The sequence below is a fragment of the Zootoca vivipara genome, chromosome 4 (assembly GCF_965207765.1).
Source record: "Zootoca vivipara chromosome 4, rZooViv2.hap1.1, whole genome shotgun sequence".
Classification (NCBI taxonomy): Eukaryota; Metazoa; Chordata; class Lepidosauria; order Squamata; family Lacertidae; genus Zootoca; species Zootoca vivipara.
Window position 1 is genome coordinate 43447023 of NC_142587.1, and position 25932 is coordinate 43472954.

At 40.4% G+C, this 25932-nt stretch overlaps 1 protein-coding gene across 2 annotated transcripts; it reads right to left on the bottom strand.

Annotated features, from left to right (window-relative positions):
- Positions 1-1834: 1834 nt before the first annotated feature.
- On the bottom strand, positions 1835-25932 carry TAB3 (TGF-beta activated kinase 1 (MAP3K7) binding protein 3). Of its 2 annotated transcripts, none has more exons than XM_035114793.3 (7): positions 25598-25932; positions 18194-18384; positions 14219-14453; positions 8566-8726; positions 7016-7109; positions 5169-5252; positions 1835-3264 (listed from the first exon to the last, which is right to left on the bottom strand). In XM_035114793.3, exons 2-7 carry the CDS (start codon positions 18293-18295, stop codon positions 3116-3118), a joined length of 825 nt encoding a protein of 274 aa, XP_034970684.1. In that variant the 5' UTR covers positions 18296-18384; positions 25598-25932; the 3' UTR covers positions 1835-3115. The 2 variants fall into 2 exon arrangements, with proteins under 2 accessions (XP_034970684.1, XP_034970683.1); XM_035114792.3 differs by having other exon boundaries at positions 13001-14453.

Genomic DNA, 25932 nt, shown 5'->3' on the forward strand with positions numbered 1-25932 from the left:
TCTTTAAAAAATATACTTGTTTCACACATCTGCCATAATGGGGGAAAACACACATACCACAGACACACAAACACACTTCTCAATTTGATCTATTTCACAAAACATTTTCTCGTCGCTTTCTTAGCCCCTCCTTTCCTACACAAGCTAGCTTGATAGCAATATCATATATCCAAGTACAGGATTTAATTTTTGTATGCTATATTCCAATGTTTTCCACAAGCTATTCTATTGACTAAAACTTGGAGGAGCTTTTATATTTTATATGGAAAGGGAAATCTTTTTACCAGCAGTTAAATATAAAGCAGGCATTTATAAACAGACAATTATTTGAGAAACTGGACAGTCTTGAATAACTAGCATCCAATAAGGGTACCCCCTGTACTGACCCAAGTTCTATGGGCAACGAAAAGACCAGCTATTACTAAGAAGGAGTGCATTTTAAATATTCATGATGACCTCTAACGCCCATCACACACAGATGTGCACATTCAAAATTGTATACACTGCACTGCATTTAGTATCATGGGGTCTTTCACACATTAACCAAAGGTTTTATGCAATCAACATTTATTCTGGCATAATCTAAACCCACTTTGGTTGGTGTCACCTATTCACAAGCGAATTCCAAGTGGAAATTGATACCTAATGCTCATATATAACTTCCAGATGAAAATTAGTTTTATTACCATCATGAGTTTTACAGTGTGGATATTTACAACAGTTTTGCAGCAGCTTTTTTTGCAGCATGTATACTAGTTTTGCTTTTGTTTGATTTTTTTTTTGCAGAATCAACAAGTGTAACTTATTAGTTTAACGTTTTTTCCTAAGAATCAACATGACCACTAGCTACCATCTCCCCCACAACAAACTATGTTCTCACCTTCTACTCCACAAGTAAAACTATGAGTAAAAGGAAATAGGTCTCCATAACAACACCGTCACAGATCCACCATGCAGTACTGCAATGTATATATGTATCTTCCCTGTTATCTCCCATGAGTCAGAAAATACTGTTCACACAATATGGAAATAATACGTGCAGTAGAACAATCCCTACCAAAAAATGAAACAGGGAAGGCCTATAAGCACAGAGCTGTATGCTTAGGGCAAAGTCTGACTGACTTCAGAAAGCATGCATTTATAGTGGATTGCACCCAGAAGTAACAGGTTAGCACTCCCCAACCAAAAACCATTAAAGTCGCACAGGTGTGAAAAATTGGTACATACCTTTCAAACATGCTCTCTACTCATAACTCAAATGACTTCAGTTTCCTCACCAATGGCAGCACCTAATAGTGCCAAACGGGAGCTTATGTTCAAAGAAGGCAAGAGGATCAATATGAAATCATGGCAAATGTTACAAACACATGATGCAATTTAACTGAAAAACCCAATGCTTCTTTATCTCTTTGTTTTTATGTTTTCTAAAAACAAAACAATTCCATAACTGAATTCTTAACCAGAGCAGCAGAATTCTTAAAAAAAATTATCTAGATGTTCAGCAGTCATATTTGTAAGTGTCAAAATCATGACTTCAGAAAAGAAATCTCAACACTGATTCATTTCACTGTGTTCCTTTGCTGCTTGATATAAATCAGTAAGATTTTACACACCAGAAAAATTCAACTTTGAATGAACAACCTCTACATCCTATCACTACATGGGCAAGATGTGAAACGTGCTTGCACAAGGTGCAAGTATTTGGAGTACTGTAATATAATTGGAGAGTGTAAGAAATTACACACATTGTTGCAGTGCTTTATCAGTGAGGAAAAAACAGTCTGACTGTTCTTGAACAGTTTTATTATAGAATGACTCAACTTCAAAACCAAGAGACCTTCACAAAAGAGTGCTTTATTTCAGCAACCTAGCACTCAAACAAATCAAACATCCTTTTTTATAATAATCAGATGCATAAAAGTACCAGTACAATTCCACTTTGTGTTGTTATGTTTATGCCTATTAACTGCCCAATTTTTTAAATTAAAAAATGCATTTAAAGATCTGCTGCTCTTACTAATTAATACAGACTGGCTTATTGGCAGTATGCAAATAAACCTTTATTGAAGAGCTAATATTGATTACTGTTTTTCAGCTAAATCAGAATGGGGGCACAAAGTACCTTCTGTGCTGTAAACATAATGAATTCTTCACATAATTGGAAGCTGAAAAGGCCTAAGGAAAAGGGTGCAAACACTTCTCATAACAATGGCTGAGCTCAAGTCTTCCAAAAAGAATTTGGAATAGTTCTGCATTTGGCATACGTCCACTCTACTGTCATCAAGCACAGTTTTAAGGGAACGTCGTTTATAAAAGCATAATTTACTTTTAGCTTTAAAACACAATGGCCTAATAAAAGCATGCAGCACTATTTTCTTCCTCTGTAATATGATATAATTACTTAATTACCAGTGTTAACATGACTTGGTGAGCGCTGTACAAGCAAAAGGGATTGTAAAATCACCTCTGATTGTACTCTATAAATAAGGCTCATACAGTACGTCTCCCTCCTTACCATGATCCACAATTTCAAAACAGCATTTGTGTAGAATTAAATTACCCTGAAAAAAGCAGCATTTACAAATATCCTTATTTTTTACTTTTTTTGCTCAACCCCCCCCCCCCAAAAAAAGAAAAACACCTTCCTTCTTTTTCAGTAGTTTACAATCTGGAAACATAGGGAGTCTTTGTTTTCCAAACGGCTGTGGCCAGATTATCAGATCTGGCTCTTCACAGTTTGTCTGGATACCTGTAACACTTCACACCACAAAGTAATAGTTCTATGCTTATAAAAATATATATATATAAGGGCTACTACCCAGCAAATGTAATTATAGGGGCTAGAACAGCAGCAATCATCTGATTCCTTATACATTCTTCACCAAGGGAATCCATTTTGGGTATCCTTTCAGTCTTGCTCAACGCAGTGGGATAAGAGTATTTTCCCCAAACTAATATTTAGTGCAGCATGAATGGAAGGGGGATCTCTCCCTTATAATTTGAAATAATTGGCTGGCAAACGCCTGGCAGATGACTGAAAGGTGTCTCATATATTCGTCTCCTATGGCTGTGTCCTCAAGAGCTTGTTTTTAATCCAAAGCAGACCTTTATGGATTCAGGCATACCGCGGCATTTCACATTGCTCACAGCGATTCATTGCTGGGTGGTTTAAAAAAGTACAGCTCTTACAATTCCACGGAGCTCCTTCAAAGTCTTCGTCTCTTGGCTGTGATCGTGCAGCTTGCTTGGAACTTCTCTGATGATCTACAGAGAAAATTTTTCTTTTAAAGTCTTCAGTTTTAAAACACACCAAAGCCCATGCATGATAATATAATAAGACTACTGAAGTTTTAACATCTTGGAACCACATTGTTACCCACATCTGATTTTACCTTTGTTCCCAGGGGAGGCCAAAACACACAAAATATTTCAGTTATAAAGTGTTTCTTAGACATAGTCTACATCCCAGCATGATAAGGCTATGTCAGAGCATAGTATGGGAGCCCAGTGTGGAAGATATCACTGCTAAGGTCCACTGCTAAGTAAAAGCTAGCATTTACTTCTTACTCTTCTTTGCAAGGAGGAGTTGGACCAGGGCAGCTTCTGAATGTACACCAAACATTACTCTGGTCCTCTAGATGTTCAGCATGATACAGAGCATTACCACTATCATAATGTCATTATATCATTAATTATTCTATAGCATCTACAAATCCCTATGCTGCGTCACTTTCATACCTACTTCATACCTTATTGTTTCAGTCATGTGTGGGATGCATCTATTTACACCCAGGTGAATTCAACCAGAATGAATTTGTCACAAATTAACTTTGTGGCGCAAAACCACAAAGTTAAGCCAAAGATAATTTGCTGTCTCAAGTGTCCCATGCTATTCAAATTTTGCCACTAGATACCAAGAGAGGCTTTAATGTTGCCTCTCATTCATGCTCTCAATTCCTCACAAACAGCTTACTATAGCCACCTACCCTCACATTAGCAAGCATTTTTTATGGCGATAACAAAATGAATGTAAGGAGAAGTATGTAGTACGTCTTCCACAAAAGGTTAAATGATGCAACATCAGTGTTTAATGCTACACTGTCAAAGCACTATCAAATTACTGTAGCTAATACTTGGCAGAAAGCCACAAACATTCTTTTGTGCATTATTTTATCACTTGGCACCAAGTACTTTAGGTTATATAATGTACACCCTCTATTCTTCTGAAAATATTCTTCACATTTCACAGATTTATTTTTAAGCTGTGTTAGTTTTCCCAAATGACTGTAGGTTGTCCAATAGAGCCACGGTGACACAATGCTAAGGGTTTAGGTGAACAGAAATTTCTGTAAGATGTGTCCAACTATAATGAACATGAAAAGCAGGGGAGAGGAAAGAAAAGAGACAGGAAGATTAACTGATTCATTATTGGATCACACGTTCATCAGAACTGGCCACCTGGGCTTTCACACTGCCAGTTCTCGCTGTGGTGTTTTCAGTCCCTGAATTTGTCCCTGCTACAAGAGGGGTTGCCCAGTGGAGATACAGGAGGCAGATCACACCCAAAAGTAAGGAAGGGCAGGGTAGGGAAGAGACAGTAACACTTCTGCAGTTGCAGAGTTGTATTTTTCTCTCTTAAGCAGACTAAATTGCAGCAGAGGTAACAGGGACAGATGGGGAGTGGGAAACTGCTGAGCAAAAGAAGACACCAGTTAGGGGAAGGTGCTGCACTTAAATAACATAAAGGGGAAATAAAAAATTAATTTGTACAAGCTGGGAAAATCATGGTACATAAAGCTGAAAGTGCAAAATCATCTTAATCAAGAGCTATCTTAAAAAAAAACAAAAAGGTGAACCTAAAATGTAAAGCTGTCTGCTACTTTTCACAACACCCTACTTCATGCCTAAACATAATCTAAATGTGTCATGACATGGTCATTTATACTGTTCTAACTATCTCTGTATTCACAATACATCAGGCTAAGTGGTTTTTCCATACACCACTTGTACAGCATATAATAATGAAAGCCAAAATATGTTTCTCAATACAACGGCCTCAACAAATCTATTATTAGATACAACACACTGAAATACCAATACGCAGCATAAACATTCTTCAGCAGCGATCTATTAGAAACTAGATATTGAACATTTTATTAGCGACTCACCTTTTTTACATGGCTTTGGTGGCACAACAGGACCAGGCTCTATATGATCATAAAAGTTAGTCATGGCTTTTGGGTCAAAGTTCCCTATTAATATAAAACAGAAAAACAGAAAGATTATAATCCCCACAGAACAAATAGTAACAAAAGTGACTAGGCTTAGTTCACATGCATGTTTTCAACAAGAGAGATGTTGACAGCCTACATTGTCTCCTTCAGGTCTTTGTCTAGACTTTCCTGTCATGAAAGTCTGTGGAATTTCCTCCTCACATTGGTGCATCTGGCACCTTCATTGTATAGCTTTCACTGTGTGCTGAAAATGTACCTCTTTACCCTGGCCTTTGGCACCTGATATTAATATTTTTAGGACCCGCCCTATTCTTCAGATTCTGAGTTATTTTAACTGATTTTAATATTGTATTCTTACACTGCTGTAACCCGCCTTGGGACGTTATGGTGAACTAGCAGGGGAGAAGTTTACTTTTTAAATCAATCAGTAAGTAAATAATGCCTTGCTCTTTGAGGAGACTGTGCTTTCAGGGTGAAAAGGCTGTGTCTGTTTTGTCATTAAGAATGCAATTCCCTGGAACACTGTCAGAATCAGCTTTTGCAAGTGCCCTTTTCAATTTATACTCCTTAGTAAAAGGATCAATTTTTTTTAAAAAACCACAAGATATAGTAAAACGGAAATACCCAGCGTCCAACAGCATAAATAACTGGCAAAGAGAAAACAACTGCAGATTTGTATCACTTTACACTAGATATAGGACAGTCAATACATGTCAGTAATATGCATGAAACCAATCACATTCATTTTGTGTATTGTTTTGCTTTCCTTTGGGTCTCATTGGGGAGGACAAGGGGGGCGGGTCATCTGGGCAGCACAGGACCTCCATATACACTGCCCAGGCTTGTGCCCTGGAGAGATCACTTTGGTGATGCAAATGCTGCAAAAAACACCATGGTCTAAGGTACGAGCACTAGGGGTTGCCTTTGTCGGCAGGAGAGATCACCATGTCTCACCGGTCAACTACTACTCACCCTTAAGCTGGGCAGCCCCTGGTCAATAAAGTGCTGACCTGCCACTGTCTGACTGCTTCAGTGGGTACTGGAGCTCAGAGTATCATTTGACAAGCAGACTGAACTACAGCACCAGGCAAGAAAGAAAGAAACAACCCTTCTTGTGCTTAGCAAGCCAGAACATCAGGACCATGTGTCCTGGTCTTCTTCACCGACCTGCTGCAGGTCAACGACTTGCAGAAGATGGACATCATTGACCCTGAGCTGAAAACACTTAACAGTGACGTTGCCATTTTGCAGGAGACCAGACACGCTTTGAATGGCAACCTCCAAGAAAAGACTTACACCCTTTTTTCTGGCAAGGAGGGCATCCAGTAGAACCTTATATTAATGACACAGGCTTTGCAGTGAGCCACTGCCCTCTGTTTGCAATAGAACCACTAACCAGGGGCTCAGAATGCTTGTTTTCCTGCTGCCTCTCAATCACCACTGGTCCGGTTAACACCTTAAGCATTTACACTTCCACTATGTGAGCTCTGACATACAGGCCAAGAACCTGTTTTATGAGGAATTAGACCAGGCTGTCAGGAGAGTTCCAGCCTGCAAACTCCTAATCCTGCTGGGAAAATGCAATGCCAGAGTCACACATGGGACAACTGCATCAATCTCTACAGCCATAGCAGGCGCTGTAACTCTCCAACAGTTTGACTTTACCCCCGAAGGCACACTTCTCTACTGTTTCCTGAGACAGGCAGATGCCAACAACAATAACATTCAAATATACAGCTCAAAACAAACACATATTTTTGTAATTATTTTAAAATATATACCTCTAGACTGAAGGAGGTCTATTTCTTTCTGTGTACAGTCAACGTTTATCTGGAGCTGCCTGTTCTTGCTTCTCAATCTGGTCATCTCCTCAGGCTAGAAAGCAGAACCAAAAATAGAAACAGAAGTCAGCATAACCATTTTTGTTAAGCCATGCACATACATAAGTACAGTGAAATATTAATTTAGCTGTTCTTCCTCTCCTTATTTTTATGCAGATGTAATGGTGTAGTGAAAAAGGTTTGTGGGGTCCCTTGACCAGAACATTTCAAAAGTGAGAACCAGTATGTTTCCAATGGTATAGTACTAAATTAGTATGGACTTTTTTCAGGCAAAACATTATTTACCAATTTATCAGCTTGGGAACTGAAATCAGGATACAGTGGTACCTCAGGTTACAAACACTTCAGGTTACAGACTCAGCTAACCCAGAAATAGTATCTCAGGTTAAGAACTTTGCTTCAGGATTGTACTCTGGCGGCGCGGCGGCAGCAGGAGGCCCCATTAGCTAAAGTGGTGCTTCAGGTTAAGAACAGTTTCAGGTTAAGAACGGACCTCCGGAACAAATTAAATTCTTAACCAGAGGTACCACTGTATAAATTGCCGATTTAAATTATTTTAATTTAAAATCAGTACATTCTGTATTGATCAGTAAAAGGAGTTTCAGCACCATCACAGTAGTATGACTCCAAATGCATCTTGCAAATAAACCAAGACAGTTAAACAAGTTTCAAACCAATGTAGCATAGAAGCACTTTGAAAGTGATTATGTGTGGTTTTGTTTCATGATAAATAAAACTTGGTAAATTTCTTGAATGATACAAGCAAATAATTAATTCACCCTGTACCTGTGAATCTCCACAAAATATAGATTTTAGGACAAGTGTGGGGTTAGTCCTCCAAATGTTTCTAAACTATAATTCCCATCATCCCTGGTCATTGGCCATGCTTGCTGGAGCTGTTGGGAGCTGTAATTCAGCAACATCTTAAAGGTCAAAGGTTCCCCACACCTGTTTTAGGATATCATAGTCAGATTAAGTTTCCTTGTCAGAAGGGAAAGAACCACTAATTTAGAAATTCACATAAAACATTTGGATGTTGAATGACATTATCTCAAGAAAAGTTTATTACAGACTGCAGCGTATTTAAAATTTAAAATCAGTCACATGCCCTATTCCTTTCACCTCTCCCTTCCTTCAAGTATGACAGTGCTTGTACCGCCGGGGTCACAAAGTAGTTTTTCCTATCATAGCTTTTTCCAGCCTAGGTTCTTATTCCCAGCTGATGAGACCACTATGTTGCTAACATGCAAGCTGTTAGGAGAAAATCTAAAGCTAATACCAAAGAAAACACTACCATGCTTTTCTGGTCTGGGAAAAAGCATGGACCAACTACCAGAATATGCTCATACCCAGCTGCTGAAGTGGACTGGTTACTGAACCTTATCTGGCAGAATATGAATGATATATAATCTATATATATATGGCATGACAATGACAAACCCTGTCATTAGGAGGGAATGACTTTAATATTCTAAAAGCTTCTTACTTACTGTTGGGATTGAGGTTGTGCAGCTTACTCTTCTCAGACGCCTTTGCATAAGATCGTGTTCCATGCCATTCACTTCAGCTTTCAGCTTTTCAAGCTCCTCATTTTCAAATTTCAGTTCTTTTGCTAGCCTCTCCATCCTTGCACGTTGGTGTAACAACAAGGCTAGTGTGGTATAGGGAACAAAGTCAGTGCAAATACACAATACTGAGAAACCCAACTTGCAACTGGAATAGTATATACAAGTGAGCTTTTAAGAGCAGAAAGTGACTATAAACATGCAGCCAAACATCAGTGTAGAGATGTTTCATGCTAATGGAACTATACTTGCAGGCGTAAAGTTCTTCCATCATAAAAATAATTATTTTAGACAGTAACTTGGATATTACCATTTCTGGCCACTGCTTCTTTTTTTTGTTCTTTGTCCGCTCAAAAATAAAAGGCACCTGTGCAGGATGAAATGGCAATCTAATTGTAACAGTGTACTGACAAGACTAAATCTTAAAAATCAAAAGGTATAAGACACTGGGCTACAAGATGATCTCCACTGCTTGCGATCAAGTTCACTTGATACAATGGAACGTATTACTATAGCAAGTGCAGTCTTTTCTTAAAAGCTGCTTTTATTCTTTGGAAAAGCAGTTTTAACCTAAAAGATCACAAAATCAGTGCTCTAATCAACTGCAGGAGCCTGTGGCTAGATTAGGACAGACAAATTAGTTAACAGAGTCTTCATAGTAAGAGGCTGGCCCTCCTTAACTGACTTTTTAAAAAATTAATTGTAGAGTAGAAGTTTAACTACTGGAGCAAATTCTACATTTTGTAGTAATTCCCAACTCTCCATTTTTGTCCTTAGTGGGGGGAAATCAAGAAAGATTGCAAAGTAAAGGCATTTTCTTTAGTGAGTGGGTGGGATGAGAGAAAAGCACTCTACAAGCAGAGGGTCTAGAAATTTCTGAAGACCCTTCTTTCTTGCTCTTTCCATCGGACTTCCAGAAATGCAATCTGCTGTGTTGAAGAAACTGAAGACTCTTTTTGTGGTGTGCTAGAAATGCAGGGTTGCTCTTCCTAACTGTTCAAAGTACTCACATCGTCTGTCTTTAGGGAGAATTTGAGGTCTTGGGGTGCCTGCCAATTGGACAGCACCCAACTCCCTGGCAGCTCAGATGTGGCAGACAGCAGGAAAGCAGTTTCTTCCACTGCATTGTAGTGGTGGTGGGAGAAACTGAAGCACAAACAGGGCCACAACATGGGAGCCCTTCAGCACAGCTACCATATTCTTGACCATCCTATGTTCCTCTTAAAATATTCTACACCTTGTGTTACTTAAAATATGAGTACGCAATATTTTCCACCATCCGGATATAGATCTACAAAGCCTCCCTCCACATTATAAGGACATTTAGAAGAGGTCCTGTAAACTGAGTTGACTGCATAGTTGCATTATTTCTCTGCTAAATGTCACAATTAGACATCTGTAGCAAGGCCAATGGTTCATTCACAAAATGAATGAGGACAGTATGAACTGTGATATTACATTCCAGTGTTCGGTTTTGCAGCACAATTATTTAGCACATTGTTACTCAGTACTTTGCCTTGATACACCCTGGTCATTCTGCATACTTCTCTCTCAGGTCTCCTTCAACCATCCTTAGCCAGCATTCTACTCTTTTATCTAAACGCATATGCTCCTCTTCAAGTTTACATTGTAAGGAATGCTATACTCAGAAGTAAAATGAACTATACCCCATATATTCAAATGTATGGGGTACTGTACAACACTTGCACGGGTTGGAGGGCAGAGCTGCCATACTTTGGAAGTCTTCATTTCCCCCCATGACTAGCAGGAGAAGCATAAACTGTGCAAACTAGTATAAACTTTAGAACAGCTCATACAAAAGCAAGAGAAATACAGCAAGGGGGCTTAACTGGAATAATTTATACAAGTTACAGAAAATGGGAATATCTTGGCACAGCATGTGGATTTCTTTTTAGTACAGAGTAAAACAATCCTGCACTTAGCCCAGAGCAAAAAAACAAACAAAAAAACCATAGTATGGGAACAAAATAATACATCAGCATTCCAATTTATCCATGAAATAGTATGCAAGTTCAAGAGTTTAAAATATAATTAACTGCTTGAGTTACAAACTCTGTATGTTTGTATAAACATCTCTGAGTGCTCTGGTAGAAGAGCAAGATCCAAGATATAGTTGTACCTATGAAAGGCTTAGATTTCAATAGATAAATTAAGTTAATTGAAGTTAGGTTCTACTGAAATCAACAGGACATATTAGTTATGATTTAAGTCCTGTAGATTTCCGTGACCTCAACAAAAGTAACTTAGCTTGGCTCTAACCAGTGTCATGTTAGCCAGTGCCATGGTTTCAAACTATTCCACAGATGAAAACAATACATCAAAGTTAGCTCTTCTTCCTTGTTATAAATTATATACAAATTTTGATTCATACTGAGCTCCGCCAACAGGTCCATCTATGCTAGCGTTGTCAACCTGCTAAGCAGGAATGCTTTAGGATATCAGACAGAAATCTGTTGGTATTATGCTATCTTAGGTCTCTAAACTGGAGATCTGAAAGTAGGATAAAACTGAACAACTATATAAACTCTGCCATATTTGGTTTTATAAAAAAACAGGTTTGGATCACCAGACAAAATAATGCTCCCAAAACTAAGCGTACACCTGGCCCAATATTGAACATAGGTCCAGTATCTGAAAGACTGCCTCTTCCCATGTTATTTACCCAGACCCTGAGGTCATCTTCAGAGCCCCTTCTCTGGCTGCCATCTCCAGGAGAGATATGGCATACTAGCTATGGAATGCTCTCCCCAAAAAGGTTCACCTAGCATCTTCTTTACTATCTTTTCAATGCTAGATAAATAGCTTTTTATCTTTACAGTCCTTTTAAATCTGTTGGTGCAAAGTTTGCATTGGTTTTTACCGTTTTGTTTTCTGCTCTATCATGCCGAATCAGATGTTATCATCATTTTTATTATTTCTGATTTTTAACTTGTTTTTTTAAGTTAGTGAATTGCCCTATTTTGTTTTTAGGGCAGCTTATAGATGTTGAAAATAAATAATAAAATGACACTTTTAACTGGAGTTGTCATGGAATTGAATTGGGGACATTCCACATGCAAGTCAGGTTTTCTACTACTGAGCTATGGCTGCTCCCTAATTACAGAGCTACAGTCATCCAAACTAAATTTATCAATGGCCCAGATCCATTTGTCTCCTTTCTCTTTGCTAGGTAACAAACATTATTGTCAACATTCTTATGCAGCCTTGGAAAAGTAGCTCATCATACAATTGGAAGCTTAAATAGGTTTCAAAAGCACTCCACAATAATGCACCTTTATGCACGTTCTCCTCTCCACATCAACTACTAAAGCATTTAGTTCCTTAGCAGATGTACTTGAAACATTGAATTTTTTTTAAAAAGCTTCAATAACACACTTCAAAAAATTTTTAACTACAGATAAACCCATTTTCAATCCAAAAACTTCAATCAGTTTTGACATTACACAGGAGTTTGCGGTGACAAAGCTACAACAGCATGCGATGTTATTGCACATCATGAGCACTACTTGCTCTGTAAATTCTAACCTTGCACAATAAGTCTAGTACACCAAGAGATGCAGGACTGTGTTAGCTCTATATTGGCAGAAGTTACTCTAGGGTGGTATTCAGTCAATTGAATTAAGCGTATCCATTCCTACCCCCAGATCATTTCTGTGCTATTCATGAGTAGGCAAACTAAGGCCCAGGGGCCGGATCCAGCTCAATCGCCTTGTCAATCCGGCCCGCGGGCGGTCCAGGAATTGGCGTGTTTTTACATGAGTAGAATGTGTCCTTTTATTTAAGGTTATTTGTGGGGCTTGCCATGTGTTTTAACATGAGTAGAATGTGTGCTTTTATTTAAAATGCATCTTTGGGTTATTTGTAGGGCATAGGAATTCATTCTTTTTTTCCCTTCAAAATATAGTCCAGCCCACCACATGGTCTGAGGGACAGTGGACCGGACCCCTGCTGAAAAAGTTTGCTGACCCTTTTATTGGGTTATGCATCATATGGCATTAGGAACTGTTTCTTCTGAACCACATTGTATCAATGCAATATACTGCAACATTGTCCCACATTACAGTGGCAAAGTAGCCCTTAAGCTAAAGTTACCTCCTTTGCTGCTGCAGAGACAATAAACTTCCAAAGTATATGCTCATTCTATCTTCTCTCTTATGAAACAAGATAATATATATTTGCCATTAATGAATCTCGATAAAATAACCATGGCATTCCGCAATGGCTTAAGAATTAAAAAAAAAAACTGTTAGTAGTTTAGGAACCAAAGCACGGAGGATGTACCACAGTGCAAATTTTTTTTTCCCGATAATTACTGCAACATGCAATTCAATAAGTTTACCTTGAGTATAAGCATAGTCATCAGACCCAGAACTGGAGCTCCTCTGATACTTATGGCTTCCTCTTTCACATCCAGATCCTGGTACAACTGAAATAGGCTGAATTGGTTCTGGTGCTGTAGAATGCTCTTCTTGGTCCACTAAATTTAAAAGGTTCTCAGCTGGTGCTCTGCCTACGGTGATTTTAAAAACTGCTGGATTTGGCTGAGATACCATGACCCGAGGTGACTGAGTAAGCACACCCGTAGGTCCAGCTGGCTGTGTATATGTTATATATAAAGGATTAACACTATAAGGAGGTTTGGGCTGACCTGACATACTTCTGGAAGGAGAACTTGAAGGAGGAGTAGCAGGTGTGTACAGTGGGTGCTGATTCCGTTGGGAAGGTGGGTTACTTATAGGTGAAGGGCTCCTATTCATTGTAGTCCCAGGCCTTTGTGGTGGCTCAACGGTAATTTCTATCTTGTTCATGGAGCTTTTGGATAAGCTAGGTCCACCATAGGGAAGATAAGATACCGAGTGTCCACTTGGTTTTTGATATGTTTGGGGCGTTTGTTGATATGAATGGGGTAGCACAGTTGAAGGACTAGGAGGCATAAACACATGGGAACTTTGATGGCCCAACGGGGTAGGCTGGACTTGATGCTGAGGAGAGCCAAAAGGAGAAGGACACTGAGAAGCAGGTGGCGACTGAAAAGGTGACTGAGGAATCTGGGGCTGTTTTGGAGAATACTGAGATGGTTGATAGTTTTGTTGGTGCGGATAAACAGGCAGTGGATGTGGACTATAATGGGGCACTGGGCCTTGTGGCGATGAATGCCACTGTGCACTTTGAGTAGGAGTCTGTCGTCCTGAAGAACTTTGAGATGTCTGCCTAATATAGAGAGATCCAGGATTCCCGTAAGGATTGCTTGGAATTGGAGGAAGAATTTGTAAAGCTCTGGGTACAGTCTGTCCAGATGGGAGGTTCTGCGACACTGTAACAGTTATAGGATTTGTGCTATACCGAGGTATGTGCATATACGCAGGAGGAGGCGGGCCTTGCATAGCAGATGTATTCATTCCAGGTTGTATGGAAGAAGGTTGCTGAGGTGGTTGCAAAGGAGGAGTAGCTGCGTTTCTATTCTGGTCATTTATAAAAAATGGATTGTAGTTGGGAGAAGCTGCCACAACAGCTGGAGCAGAGTGTGGTTCTTGAACTAAGCATATCAGTTGTTTACCTGCTGGGCGTTGTGGATCAATATGTCCATCACTTGAACTATGTACCAGTGTACGGCCACCATTAAGTTGAGCTCCATCCCCTCCGTGGTAGCTGGTGTGAGGATGGATGCCGAGGTTAATATGCAGATGGCGATTCCTGTTCAAACGAGTGTCATCTGGGTGGTACTCCATGTATAGGTATTTGTTACTCTCCTGTGCAAGAGCTCGACAACAAGCATCAAGGTTGTTGTTGTTCTAGTAATAAGAAATAGAAAATGTTAAGGGTTTAAAATTAAGTAAGTGAGTCTGACAAGCTATACTCTAGTTCCACATGCATACATGTCAACTACCTATAAAGCCTAGTCTGAACATCGTATTTCAGTTAAGACTCTCTGCTGAATTAAGGAGCATTAGCTGAATGATCTTCTTTTTGTACTCAATTAAAGCTGCAGCATTTGTATATAAACAAAGGTTTTAAAGAAGGTACACTTTACATCCAGGTCCTGGGATCAAATGGAGCCCTCGAGCCTCTCCATCTGACCCTCAGGATTCTCCTCAGGCCACTCTTCCTACCAGTCACTCCCTCCTCAAGTAATTTGCCTTGTTGGGCTGTGTACTTCAACTGTGATAATGTCTCATTTGCCTGGATAGAGAGTTGAGTGTGTGGTTAAAAAAGCATGGCTGGAATGTAGCCAACTGCACAAAAATAATAGTTATTATTATCTGTCACACCACTGAATTTTTGCCCCTGGCCCACAAAGGAAAGCAGGGCTTGAACTGGAAAAAAAAAAACCAAAAACGTAGGCAGTAACCACCATCTCCTCCTGGTGTGAGATGGAAGACTGCTTCTCCTAATTCTGGGCTAAATATTCTCTCAGGCACTTTCAGGGGACTATCCACCCCCTGCAAAAGTGTGGGGGAGGGGAAAGCAAATTTCTCCAAAATTTTAAGAGGGATGACTTACCTTAGTTAACTTTACAAGTTGGGTAAAGCCCTTCCCTTTTCCAGCACTTTTTAAAAAGCCTCATGCTCGCTTATAGCAGCAGCAACAACATCCAGCACTTCTTAAGAAACACAAGCGGTAGGCTACTATGGAACCCTGCTGATGGTGGAAGGGGCTATGAGGCTTCTTTACACATGAAGGGGAAGAATGTCTTATTCACCTCAAAGGCAAGCCAACCTCCACCCCAACATTTTGGGAAAGCTTACCTCTTCCCCTCCCCAAATTTTAAAATCCATTTTCTTTTCTCCCCCACCACCATAATTTCAGCCCAGCTCCAGTTTCTCCTAAGATTACAACTGCCAATCATAGCCAGGAAACAAAATCGTCACACGTTTCTTCAGCACACATTGCTTTCATTTTAAAGAAATATAAACATGTCAATAAAAGGGCTGCATTAAAGGTAAAATTATAAAGATTTTCAGTGAAAATATTGCCTATCCAAACCCCCTTCCGACTGTTTACAACATCTATTCTCTCTCTCTTTTCATAACTGATGGGAAAGGTTAAATGTTGTCCTTATTTGTAGCTTGAAAGTGAGGAAACAGGAACAGGTGGGAGACATGCAACGTTCAAACATCTCTTAACATCTTAAAAGCAATAACTACACTGGTCAAAAAACATTTAGAGGGATATATTAAATGATTCCTAATAATGTAAGCTTTTAAATCTACTCTTTGTTGATATCTAATGAAATCTCTTACAATTATTGACATTCTCTTCAAATTGTGATCAACAGGATTGAACACATTAAAGTTTGCTAAGTGCAGAATACTGAGATCTACACTCTGCTGTGCTTGGGTTTCAATGCAGCCAATACAGCCTCCAAGCCGCCTGTTGTGCATGTGTCTTCACTTTAAAAGAGTGTTTTTTCTTCAATATTGTTTTATTCCTATGCTTTCGTTCCCTTTTCCATGTGTAAACTTCTTATAACTTTATCATGAACCATTATAATTTTTTATTTTGCTTTTTCCAGAAAATGTTAATTTGCAATACTGTCAGAGGTAAGTGGAATACCATGTTTTCCAGTGTATAACACTGTATAAGACGCCCCCTATCACTTACTAAGTCAAACAAATATTTGGAAATTCTAAAGCTTTACCTGTAGCATGAAATACCTGAATTTTAGGATGGGGAGTTCCATAGGGTCATTGCCCACCACATTCCCACTCTTCAAGATGGGGGGAAATGGTTGGTGACACGTTTGTAGGCTTCATCCATAAGATCTGGAGGCTCCTGACCATCCACTACCCCAGGATCCACAAGAGCAATAGCTCCCAAAGTATTGTTTTCGATAAGCTCAATGGTAGGAGCACTAAGGTCTTAAGGATCAGGCCTACACAGCTTCTGCCATTACCAGACTTGTTTCCTGAACACTTCATTGAGGGAGAGGGAAAGGAGAGCATCTGTGGAAAGGTCTGGTAAAGAACTTCCCCAGGTATGCCAACATTCCAAGCTTAAATCAGAATACTCTGAGTCAAACAAAATTTTCCTCCTTACTGAAGGGTTGAAAAACCAAAATGAGTATTTGGAAATGTGTTTGCCAAGTAGATAAGCAGCCTCAATCTTCTACTGAGGCTCAATCCAGTGCGTTCATTGTTTCTTCAGGCCTTTCCTGGCTCTTGCAACTGCCTACCTACAGAACCTTTTCTTACTGTCTTGGCATCAAAAGCACACACCTTTCTTATTCTGGCAATGTTCCCATACGAAATCACTTAAATGTGTTCAGGGCAGTATTACTCAAAACACACACACAAACAAAACAGGTATCTTACTGTGAGAGAATTCCACCTTAGGAGATTACACTACAGGGAGGAAATACCTTATTTGCTTTAAACATTTCCCCTTTCCTCTACAAGTCATTGAAAGTCTCCCATACAGATTGTTAAGCGATATTTGCACAACACTATTTTATTTTATGTAGGAATACTTGGTTTAAAATCTTATTACAGCTAAACAGCACAAGAACTACCAACGGGCCAGTGTCATATTGGAATGAGGATGATTTTAAAAGGACCCAGGCATGCTCATCTTCCATTCCTCCAGATTGCAGATTACATGCCTATACTTATTTGCCACACATTTTATTTATTTCTGCTTCCCCCCAAGGGCATTTTGTGTTCTACTTAAAATAATATATTGATAATAAAATACAATATTTCAGGCGAAACACAAAATGCTCTGTGGATTACTAGAGGAAAATAAAAATGCATAGATGGGTAAATAGATGATATACTGTAGATAGATAGCATTTAAGATCTTAACTATTGTTTTAATCTCGCTGATCTCAACAGGACACAGCCTGTACCTGTGCTAGTTAGATGCAATGGGATTTTTAATTAAAGTGGTACGAGTAGAATCTATTTTATTAATGAAAGATACGTTAACAGTGGGTTTCAACCAGTGTGCTGCGGCACCCTGGGGGCTTCAAATGGTGGTCAGATGTGCCATGGCCAGCCCCAGCTTCCTTCCTTCCTCCCCTCCTCTGGTGCCCTCTCACATCTCTGCCTCCAAAGGCACAGCAGTTTGTTGCAGCAGCCCTGGCTACAAGTTCTCCAGGTGAATGCTGTCACAGGGGCAGGTCAGGGGGTGCTGGTTGCCAGGAGCTAAGATGGCTTGGAGCAAGCAAGCAAGCAAGTGAGGATTCCTGAGGAGAGATGTCTCAAAGGGGTGAGGGGCTGACAGCTCAGCAGGCAAGGGGACAACATAAATAAGCTCCTGAGACTCGGAGCGCATTTCCCCACAGGGGAGCCACAGAAAGAATGTAGTTGGTCAAGGGAGCCACGGACTCAAAAAAGTTGAAAATCTTTGTGTTAACATACAATAAAGTATGCTATGGGAAGCCTGAAGACCTAGCTTGGAATTAAGTTTTCACCCTCAACCCCACAAAAAAGCCATTATCTTTTAGAAACAAAGAGGATGAAATTGTGTGTGGATCTTACTAGCATATTACAATGAACTTTTTCCAAAAAGAAACCACAGTTTTCTCTCTTACCTGGAGCATGCACTGTGACACCACACTCTCTGGGATCTCAGGGAAATGTTGCCGGAGGTCATGGAGTACCTGCATGTCGAGTTGCTGGCTGCTCTGTGCCATGTCAGACTGATGTTAGTCTCAAGACTCTAAGAAAATAGCAGTCAACAGGCTTCCCAGTGGCTATGCTCTTCTGATGCTTTTGGCATCTTCTATAAATACAAATACAATAAAATGAAGTACGTAATAGTTTAACATGATTTAGACAATCACACAAAAACATATACATATCTCATGGACATATGAATATCAAAGCCTCAGTTTATTATTTCATAAGGCCATGACTTTCATCACTCAATGCCACAGTGAAGAAAAATTACAACCTATGCTCTATAGGACTGTACTTGAAAACAAGTTTCTTCTCCTAGACTTGGGACAGGGATCTTCAAATAAATGAGACAAGAGCAAGCTTGTCCCTCCCAACAGTAACTTTCTTAATTACAGTTCTTCTAGCAAGAGAGCTTGGGACCAGTACATAGCTACCATCCTCACCTTTAGATCTCTCTTCAGTTCAAAATAGAAGAGGAACTACATAGCAAATCACACTCTGAACATACACTTCAAAACTAACATGAACAATTACTTGGATTTTCCCAAATTAATGGCAAGCAGAGGTGGGTAACACATGAATCTGAAAACATTGCTAAATTTACCTTAAGTAAATATTTGAAGTATTTATGCTTATGACATACTGTATTCATTCTATAATATATTTAATGTTACATATATCAAACTTCTTAATTCTGTCCTATCCTTTCATTTTAAAGTTAAGTACAAGTATGTAACCCAGATAGATGAAAAACTTAGCACAGTAAATGAAGCTTTGCAGAAGCAATCCAACCTTGAAGAAAGGGCTTTGTTCTCCATTTTGTACCTGTATAAAGACAGTTCTCTCTCAGTGCCAATTCCAAGAACCCCACACAGCGAACCCCCAAAGAAGCAACGTGTCTGCAGCACTTCCTTCTCTCATGCTTCACCCTTTTCCTATTTTCACTTGTTACAAGGGTCCCTAGCCAGGATCCTTTGTGTGAGTATTACCCCATCCTTGGTACAGTAATTGGTGTGGATGAGGGCTAGTCTGCTTAGGTAGGATAACTCCTTGCATCCAATTTCTAGTCCCCATTTCTCCATGAGGGAGAAGATGCACCAGCTGTGGAAAACTTGGTCGAGAAGTAATTTCTTTATTGGTCTGCTTGTGTGTCCATATATTCACTGGCAAAGTAAGATGTCTTTGCATCCCATTGCACAGAGAGATCCCAGGATGTGTCTCAGGCCTGATCATCTTGGAACACACAGCAATGCTGTTTAATATGTTAGCACTCCAGTCTGACCCCCAAACTGAACCCCGTAACATAAAGACAGCTGCATTGTATAGCATAATGCATAGTTCAATCCTTCCACGTCAGTTAGGGAAGAAGGCAAACTGCAACATTTACATCTGACAGTCTAGAGAGATAATCTTTATAAATGTAAAAAATCTCACTGGAATGAAATTTGGCTGGCCATACCCACATGCTGTCAGCATTGCCACTAACATTTGAATACAGATCAATACACTGAGAGGAATCAAGCATGAAGCGGCTTCAGTAGATGTTATTCTCATTGGGTACATATTCCTAAACATGAGTGGTAGGAGAATACAGTTTAAGGATTTGACCTAATTTAAATCCCCGTTTCAGCATTTGTTGAAGTGGTGAAGTGTTACACTTATGCAGTTCAAGGATCCAGACAGAAGATCCCAAATTTGACAGTGGAACAAGTTAGAACTGTTTTCTCCACCCCTGAACAACAAACAAGAATATGCTCCATTTCCATCTCCATTCACACACTTTGTCTCCCAAACATGCACTTGAAAGATACTTTTTTGCGAAATCAGGAAGAAATAGTTGGCACAAATGGCACAGTCTAATTTTTCAGGCATGGTTACATTTAGTATTTTGTTACTGGAGAATCTTCACGAATATGTCTGCTTCCGAACACCAGAATTGTACAAGAAATACATAAGCTAAATACAGTTGTACCTTGGTTTTCAAAAAGTTTAGTTCTTGAACATTTTGGCTCCTGAACGCCACAAACCCGGAAGTGACTGTTCCGGTTTGCGAACTACAGTGGTACCTCGGGTTAAGAACTTAATTCGTTCCGGAGGTCTGCTCTTAACCTTAAACTGTTCTTAACCTGAGGTACCACTTTAGCTAATGGGGGCTCCCGCTGCCGCCGCGCGATTTCTATTCTCTTCCTGAAGCAAAGTTCTTAACCCGAAGTACTATTTCTGGGTTAGCGGAGTCTGTAACCTGAAGCGTCTGTAACCTGAGGTACCACTGTATTTTTGGAAGCCGAACATCCGATGGTGCTTCTGATTGGCTGCATGAGCTTCCTACAGCCAATCAGAAGCCACACTTTGGTTTCCAAATGTTTTGGAAGTCAAACGGACTTCTGGAACAGATTCCGTTTGACTTCCAAGGTATGACGGTGTCTCCGAAAGATTTTACACATCATTTGGGAAGACAGGCAAACTAATATCAGTGTACTGGAAGAAGCAAACATCACCAGTGTTGAAGTAATGATTCTTCAACATCAACTTTGTTGGACTGGTCATGTTGTGTGGATGCCTGATGATCGTCTTCCAAAGCAACTACTCTATTCCGAACTTAAAAATGGAAAGCATAATGCTGGTGGTCAACAAAAGAGGTTTAAAGACTGTCTCAAGGAAAATCTTTAAAAATGTAGTATAAACACTGACAACTGGGAAACACTGGCCTGCGAGCGCTCCAGTTGGAGAACAGCCTTTACCAAAGGTGTCATGGGCTTTGAAGACACTTGATCTCAGGACGCTAGGGAGAAACGTGCTAAGAGGAAGGCACGCTTGGCAAATCCACACCGTGATCAACTCCCGCCTGGAAACCAATGTCCCCACTGTGGAAGGACATGTGGATCCAGAATTGGCCTCCACAGTCACTTACAGACTCACTGTTAAGACCGTGTTTTTGGAAGGCAATCTTACTCGCCTACGAGTGATCGCCAAAGAAGAAAGAAGAAGTAACTACAAATATGAAACAGAGGCACACAAATACACAAAGATAGATTTTAAAATAAGAGGATAATGATCCTACAATGTAAGTGGTAAAGTATAACTATGTGAGTTGGTCCTCAGAAGCCATGATCACAGCAATCCAAAAAAATTACTAAAAGCAAGCAACGGTGTAGATACAACTTGTGGCACTCGTTCAAATGATAGTTCACTACTGTGACTCCAGATACTATTCTGCAATGTGAAAATAAAAGAGTACAGTGGGACCTCTGGTTACGAACTTAATTTGTTCTGGAGATCCGTTCTTAACCTGAAACCATTCTTAACCTGAGGTACCACTTTAGCTAATGGGGCTTCCCGCTGCTGCTGGTGCATGATTTCTGTTCTCATCCTGGGGCACAGTTCTTAACCCGAGGTACTATTTCCGGGTTAGCGGAGTCTGTAACCCGAGGTGTTTGTAACTTGAGGTGTTTGTAACCTGAGGTACCACTGTATTGCTTTAGCTTTTCCAGGTCGAGTGCTGCCTCACTTCTAGTAAGAGGTGCACCATACAGAGTTTGACAGCCAGCATGCAAAGACAGCCCCATGAAGAGGCTGCTGCACAGCCAGCTTAAAATTCCAGTTCCATGTTCAGTCCTACTGCTCTACAACAAGCCAGTTTCTGGTCAAATAGGATCTGAAGTCAAGATGTACAGTACAGTCATACCTCAGGTTGCGTCCACTTCAGGTTGCATCTTTTCAGCTTGCGAACGAGGCAAATCCGGAAGTGTTAATTTCCAGGTTTCACCACGCACACACATGCAGAAGCGTTCTGCGTGCTTAGTGCATGCGCAGAACTGTTCTATTGTGCTTCGCACGTGCGTAAAGCACCGCTCTGGTTGCGGACTTTCCGGGGTGTGAACGGCACCCTGGAATGGATCGTGTCCACAACCAGAGGTACCATTGTACATCTAAATAGCTAACTCATGGTTACGCACTGTCTACAAGCTAACATGAGAAACCATAATGTTAAGTAAGTCTGCAAGGTAACAAGCAGATATCACTGTCTCTCTTTTTTTAGTGGGTAGAATCCCAACTGGACCCTTGCCCTGTTGCTCCAGTGGAGGCATTCCCTAACAGAAGAGTAATTTTTAATCATTATTTATCTCCCTTAAGTCCCCAACCCCTCTGCAAATCTATTCACAATTATTATGTCTGCACTGACATCAAGCATTGTATGAGACTCGACAATGTTCAAAACAAGTTCACATCACTTGGCCAACATGACTTCCCTTGCTAATCTCCTTTCACCAGTGAGCAGAACATGAAATGTGATCCCTCCTTACCACTTATGTCCCCTCGCTCATCAGTTGGTTGCCTCTAATTTGTTTATTTATATACCCCCCCCTCATAAAACATCAGGTGTACAGCAACATAAAAACATTAAAAGCAGTAAAGTGGTACCTTGGGTTAAGAACTTAATTCGTTCTGGAGGTCCATTCTCAACCTGAAACTGTTCTTAACCTGAAGCACCACTTTAGCTAATGGGGCCTCCCGCTGCCACCGCACAATTTCTGTTCTCATCCTGAAGCAAAGTTCTTAACCTGAGGTACTATTTCTGGATTAGCGGAGTCTGTAACCTGAAGCTTCTGTAACTCGAGGTACCACTGTACAGCTACTTCTTAAAGAGTAACATGTCTCTAACAAGTTGTATGTGTTACTTTCTCACCTCTGAACTAAAAACGAGAAAGCAACTACAGTATGCACAGAACAAAGCACAAAAAAATTAAGGTAGCTCAAGATGTATTATGGTATTCCTATGGAACAGAATATGTGAAGATTACAGAAGGTAATACTTTTCACTGACTGACAGGGAATTCGAAGATAACCTAGAAAAACCCCAATTTACAATGCTTGTGAGCAGCTGGCTAGAAAGTTTGTTATATAGCTCTGCTTGGCAGAAATTCTTCACTGAAAGTGAAAAAGGTCTCACAAGACACAGGGCTAAAGATAAAATGGTTCATGTGGAGAAATCTTAGTTGAAAGATTATTCAGTTTTTAAAGGGATTCATTTTATTCTTTATTGTCGCCTTTTGAATGTCCCAAGAGGATCTTGCTTCCACTTCAATTCACACATCAAAAGTGGCACAGATGGCATCATACATCTATCAAAACACAGAAGTTAAACTGCAATTTTTACTACACTTCCAATATGATTATCAATGCTTATCTCCATCTCAAAGTATGCTTCCTAAATGTATCAAATTCCAGATTTGGTATTACATTATACATATATTTATAAAGTTATATCCATGCTTTCTCTTGCCTCTTCACTAGTAGAAACAATATACATAAGCACTTGGGATGGAATAATACAAAATTAGAATATATTTTTATTGTTCACTTCTGCGCTTGCCTCCAGACCTTTGTCCCCATGGACTACTTGAACATTTATTAAAATCTATCAAACAACCTAATGGTTTTTCTGCCTGCTGTAACAATTGTCAAGTACTATGCTAGGTAATGTATTATTTTTATTTTTACAGATATTCTATGGATGACTTAAATGAAGCCTGTGGACCACTGGTGGTTCACAGACTACAGCTTGGAAACCCCTATACTAGATCTAATCGTAGGGGTTGAAGGTCACTGTAATCCAGGTAGTGCTTCTGTTGCAAGGAAATCACTTTTATCTACCACTGAGCACAATGCCACTAGGGAAATGCAGTTTTTATCCTAGCTAACACAGCAAATGTAGCAATTGCAACAGGGCAACAAAAAACATGGCTGTGCAAGTTCCACAGTCACCTACAACATACCGGTAGCACACATTACAGGCAACAAGTATTAAAACTCACACCGCCTTCCACCTGCCTCATATTTTTTAAACGTTTTATCATCATGATTTTACTTTTACAGGTGGAGCATTATTCCACTGCATCACCACAATGGAAGATCTTTTTATCACAACCAGATGCATATAAGCATTTTCTTTGGGTTACTTAGGCATGAAAACATTATAAACACTGATTCTCTCTACTCCGTCTCCTTTGTGCCACAAATAACTACCAGAGGTACATATGTGCAGGAAGGCTAGTTGCTTTGTTGCCTTATTTGTATGGTTGGTTTACCCAGAAGAAAAACAAAATAAAAAAGCAAAACAGGCAACACAGTTTCCCATCTACAACAATGCCCTGACATTTCATAGCTTTTTCAGTTTGTAGTGAAGACCAGCTCTCCTGAAGCAAGGCTACCCTGGCTTCTTAATTATATATGAATGCAGCATACACAAGTAGCTCTTGGCCCAGACTAGCGCAAGTATGGCATAAAAATAAACAACATAAAAAAACCGAACACCTGAATGGTCTTACTCAGTCTTTTGAACATATACACTCTAAAATATGCCTACACCAAACAAGATATAAAAACATTTAGCAAGAATAAGTTTCAGTAAACTGCCAAGGCCTTGCTACCACTCAAGACTGTCTATATTCAAAGCTGCCAAAACCAAAGCAGCAGCATCATACTGCAGTCACCCTGCTGAGGAGACATGCCAAAAAAGAAAAGAAAAAGAAAAAGCAACAAAAGCAGCTATTACATATGCAATTACTTGCAACAATAACAAAGTAATAATTGTAGCACGGCTCATATCCCTGCTATACAAATACATGCAAGGTGTGGCATATCCAAGCAACCTGAAAGCAGCCTCCAAAACAGACAAAAAGTTTTCCTGATCATGTAGGTGTAGGAGAAAAGACTCACACCCATCACACCCTATTAAAGTTTCACCCTGTTTGTGATTTAATCATTCAAAACCAAGCAGTACAGGTCCAAAAGTGTGCCTGCTGTGCGCACACAAGGGGATGGACACCTGACCCCTTAACATTGGTCCTCGATTAACAGGCCTCAAAAACAGGTTCCCCATCACACAGAATACACCTCATTTCTTCAGTCCCCAGTTCATCTATAAACTGATTACCAACTTCATGAACAACACTACTACTATATTTGTAAGATGAAAACAGATAAAGAACAGGGGGATAAAGTTTATGCTCTGCCTTTCATTTACTACATATTTTTAAGCAGGTGCCAGGACACACTTGCTATCCCCCCCCCCTCCCAACCCATACTAGGTTTTAATCCACCCCAGTAGCCCATCCACTGTTGCAGCCTTTTGTTTGTGGAGTGGGGGGTCGCCACCCCAAGCATTGCCCAAGTCACCACTTTGACCCCTTCCTGCCTACTTACTGGACACAGTCAGCCTGCCCCCCTCACCCGCCTTGCCATGTTTTGCCAACAACCCCTCCACCACCCCCTCTCACACCCACACACCCCGGCCCTTCCCCCACCCCTCTCACCGCTCGCGGGGGGCCCGGTTCCAGCAGCACCATCTCGCGCTCCCCTCCCATCCGGCCCCTGAGCGTTGGGGGCAGCAGAGGAGGCCAAGCCCCCGTCGCTTCCGGGGTGTGTTTGTGTGTGTGTGGAGTAGGACAACTCCCCCCCTTTCCGTCTGCGTGAGACGAGGGGGGCGTCTCCGGGTGGTACCGGCAGAGTGCAGACCGAGCGGGGGGGGGAGAGAGAGTGTGTGTGGGAAGGGGCGGGTCAACGCACTAGACAGGGCCGTGAAGCGTTTCCGGGACCTCGCCCGCCCCGCCCGCCCACTGCCAGGCAGAGGAATTCGACTGGGGATTCT

Coding starts and splice junctions, on each gene's coding strand:
- TAB3 (XM_035114792.3), bottom strand. CDS start 18,295: ATGGCACAGAGCAGCCAGCAACTCGACATGCAGGTACTCCATGACCTC. Junction 14,454..18,193: donor TGTCACAGTGCATGCTCCAG/GTAAGAGAGAAA, acceptor TCTTATTACTAG/AACAACAACAACCTTGATGC. Junction 8,727..13,000: donor TGACTATGCTTATACTCAAG/GTAAACTTATTG, acceptor ATACCACACTAG/CCTTGTTGTTACACCAACGT.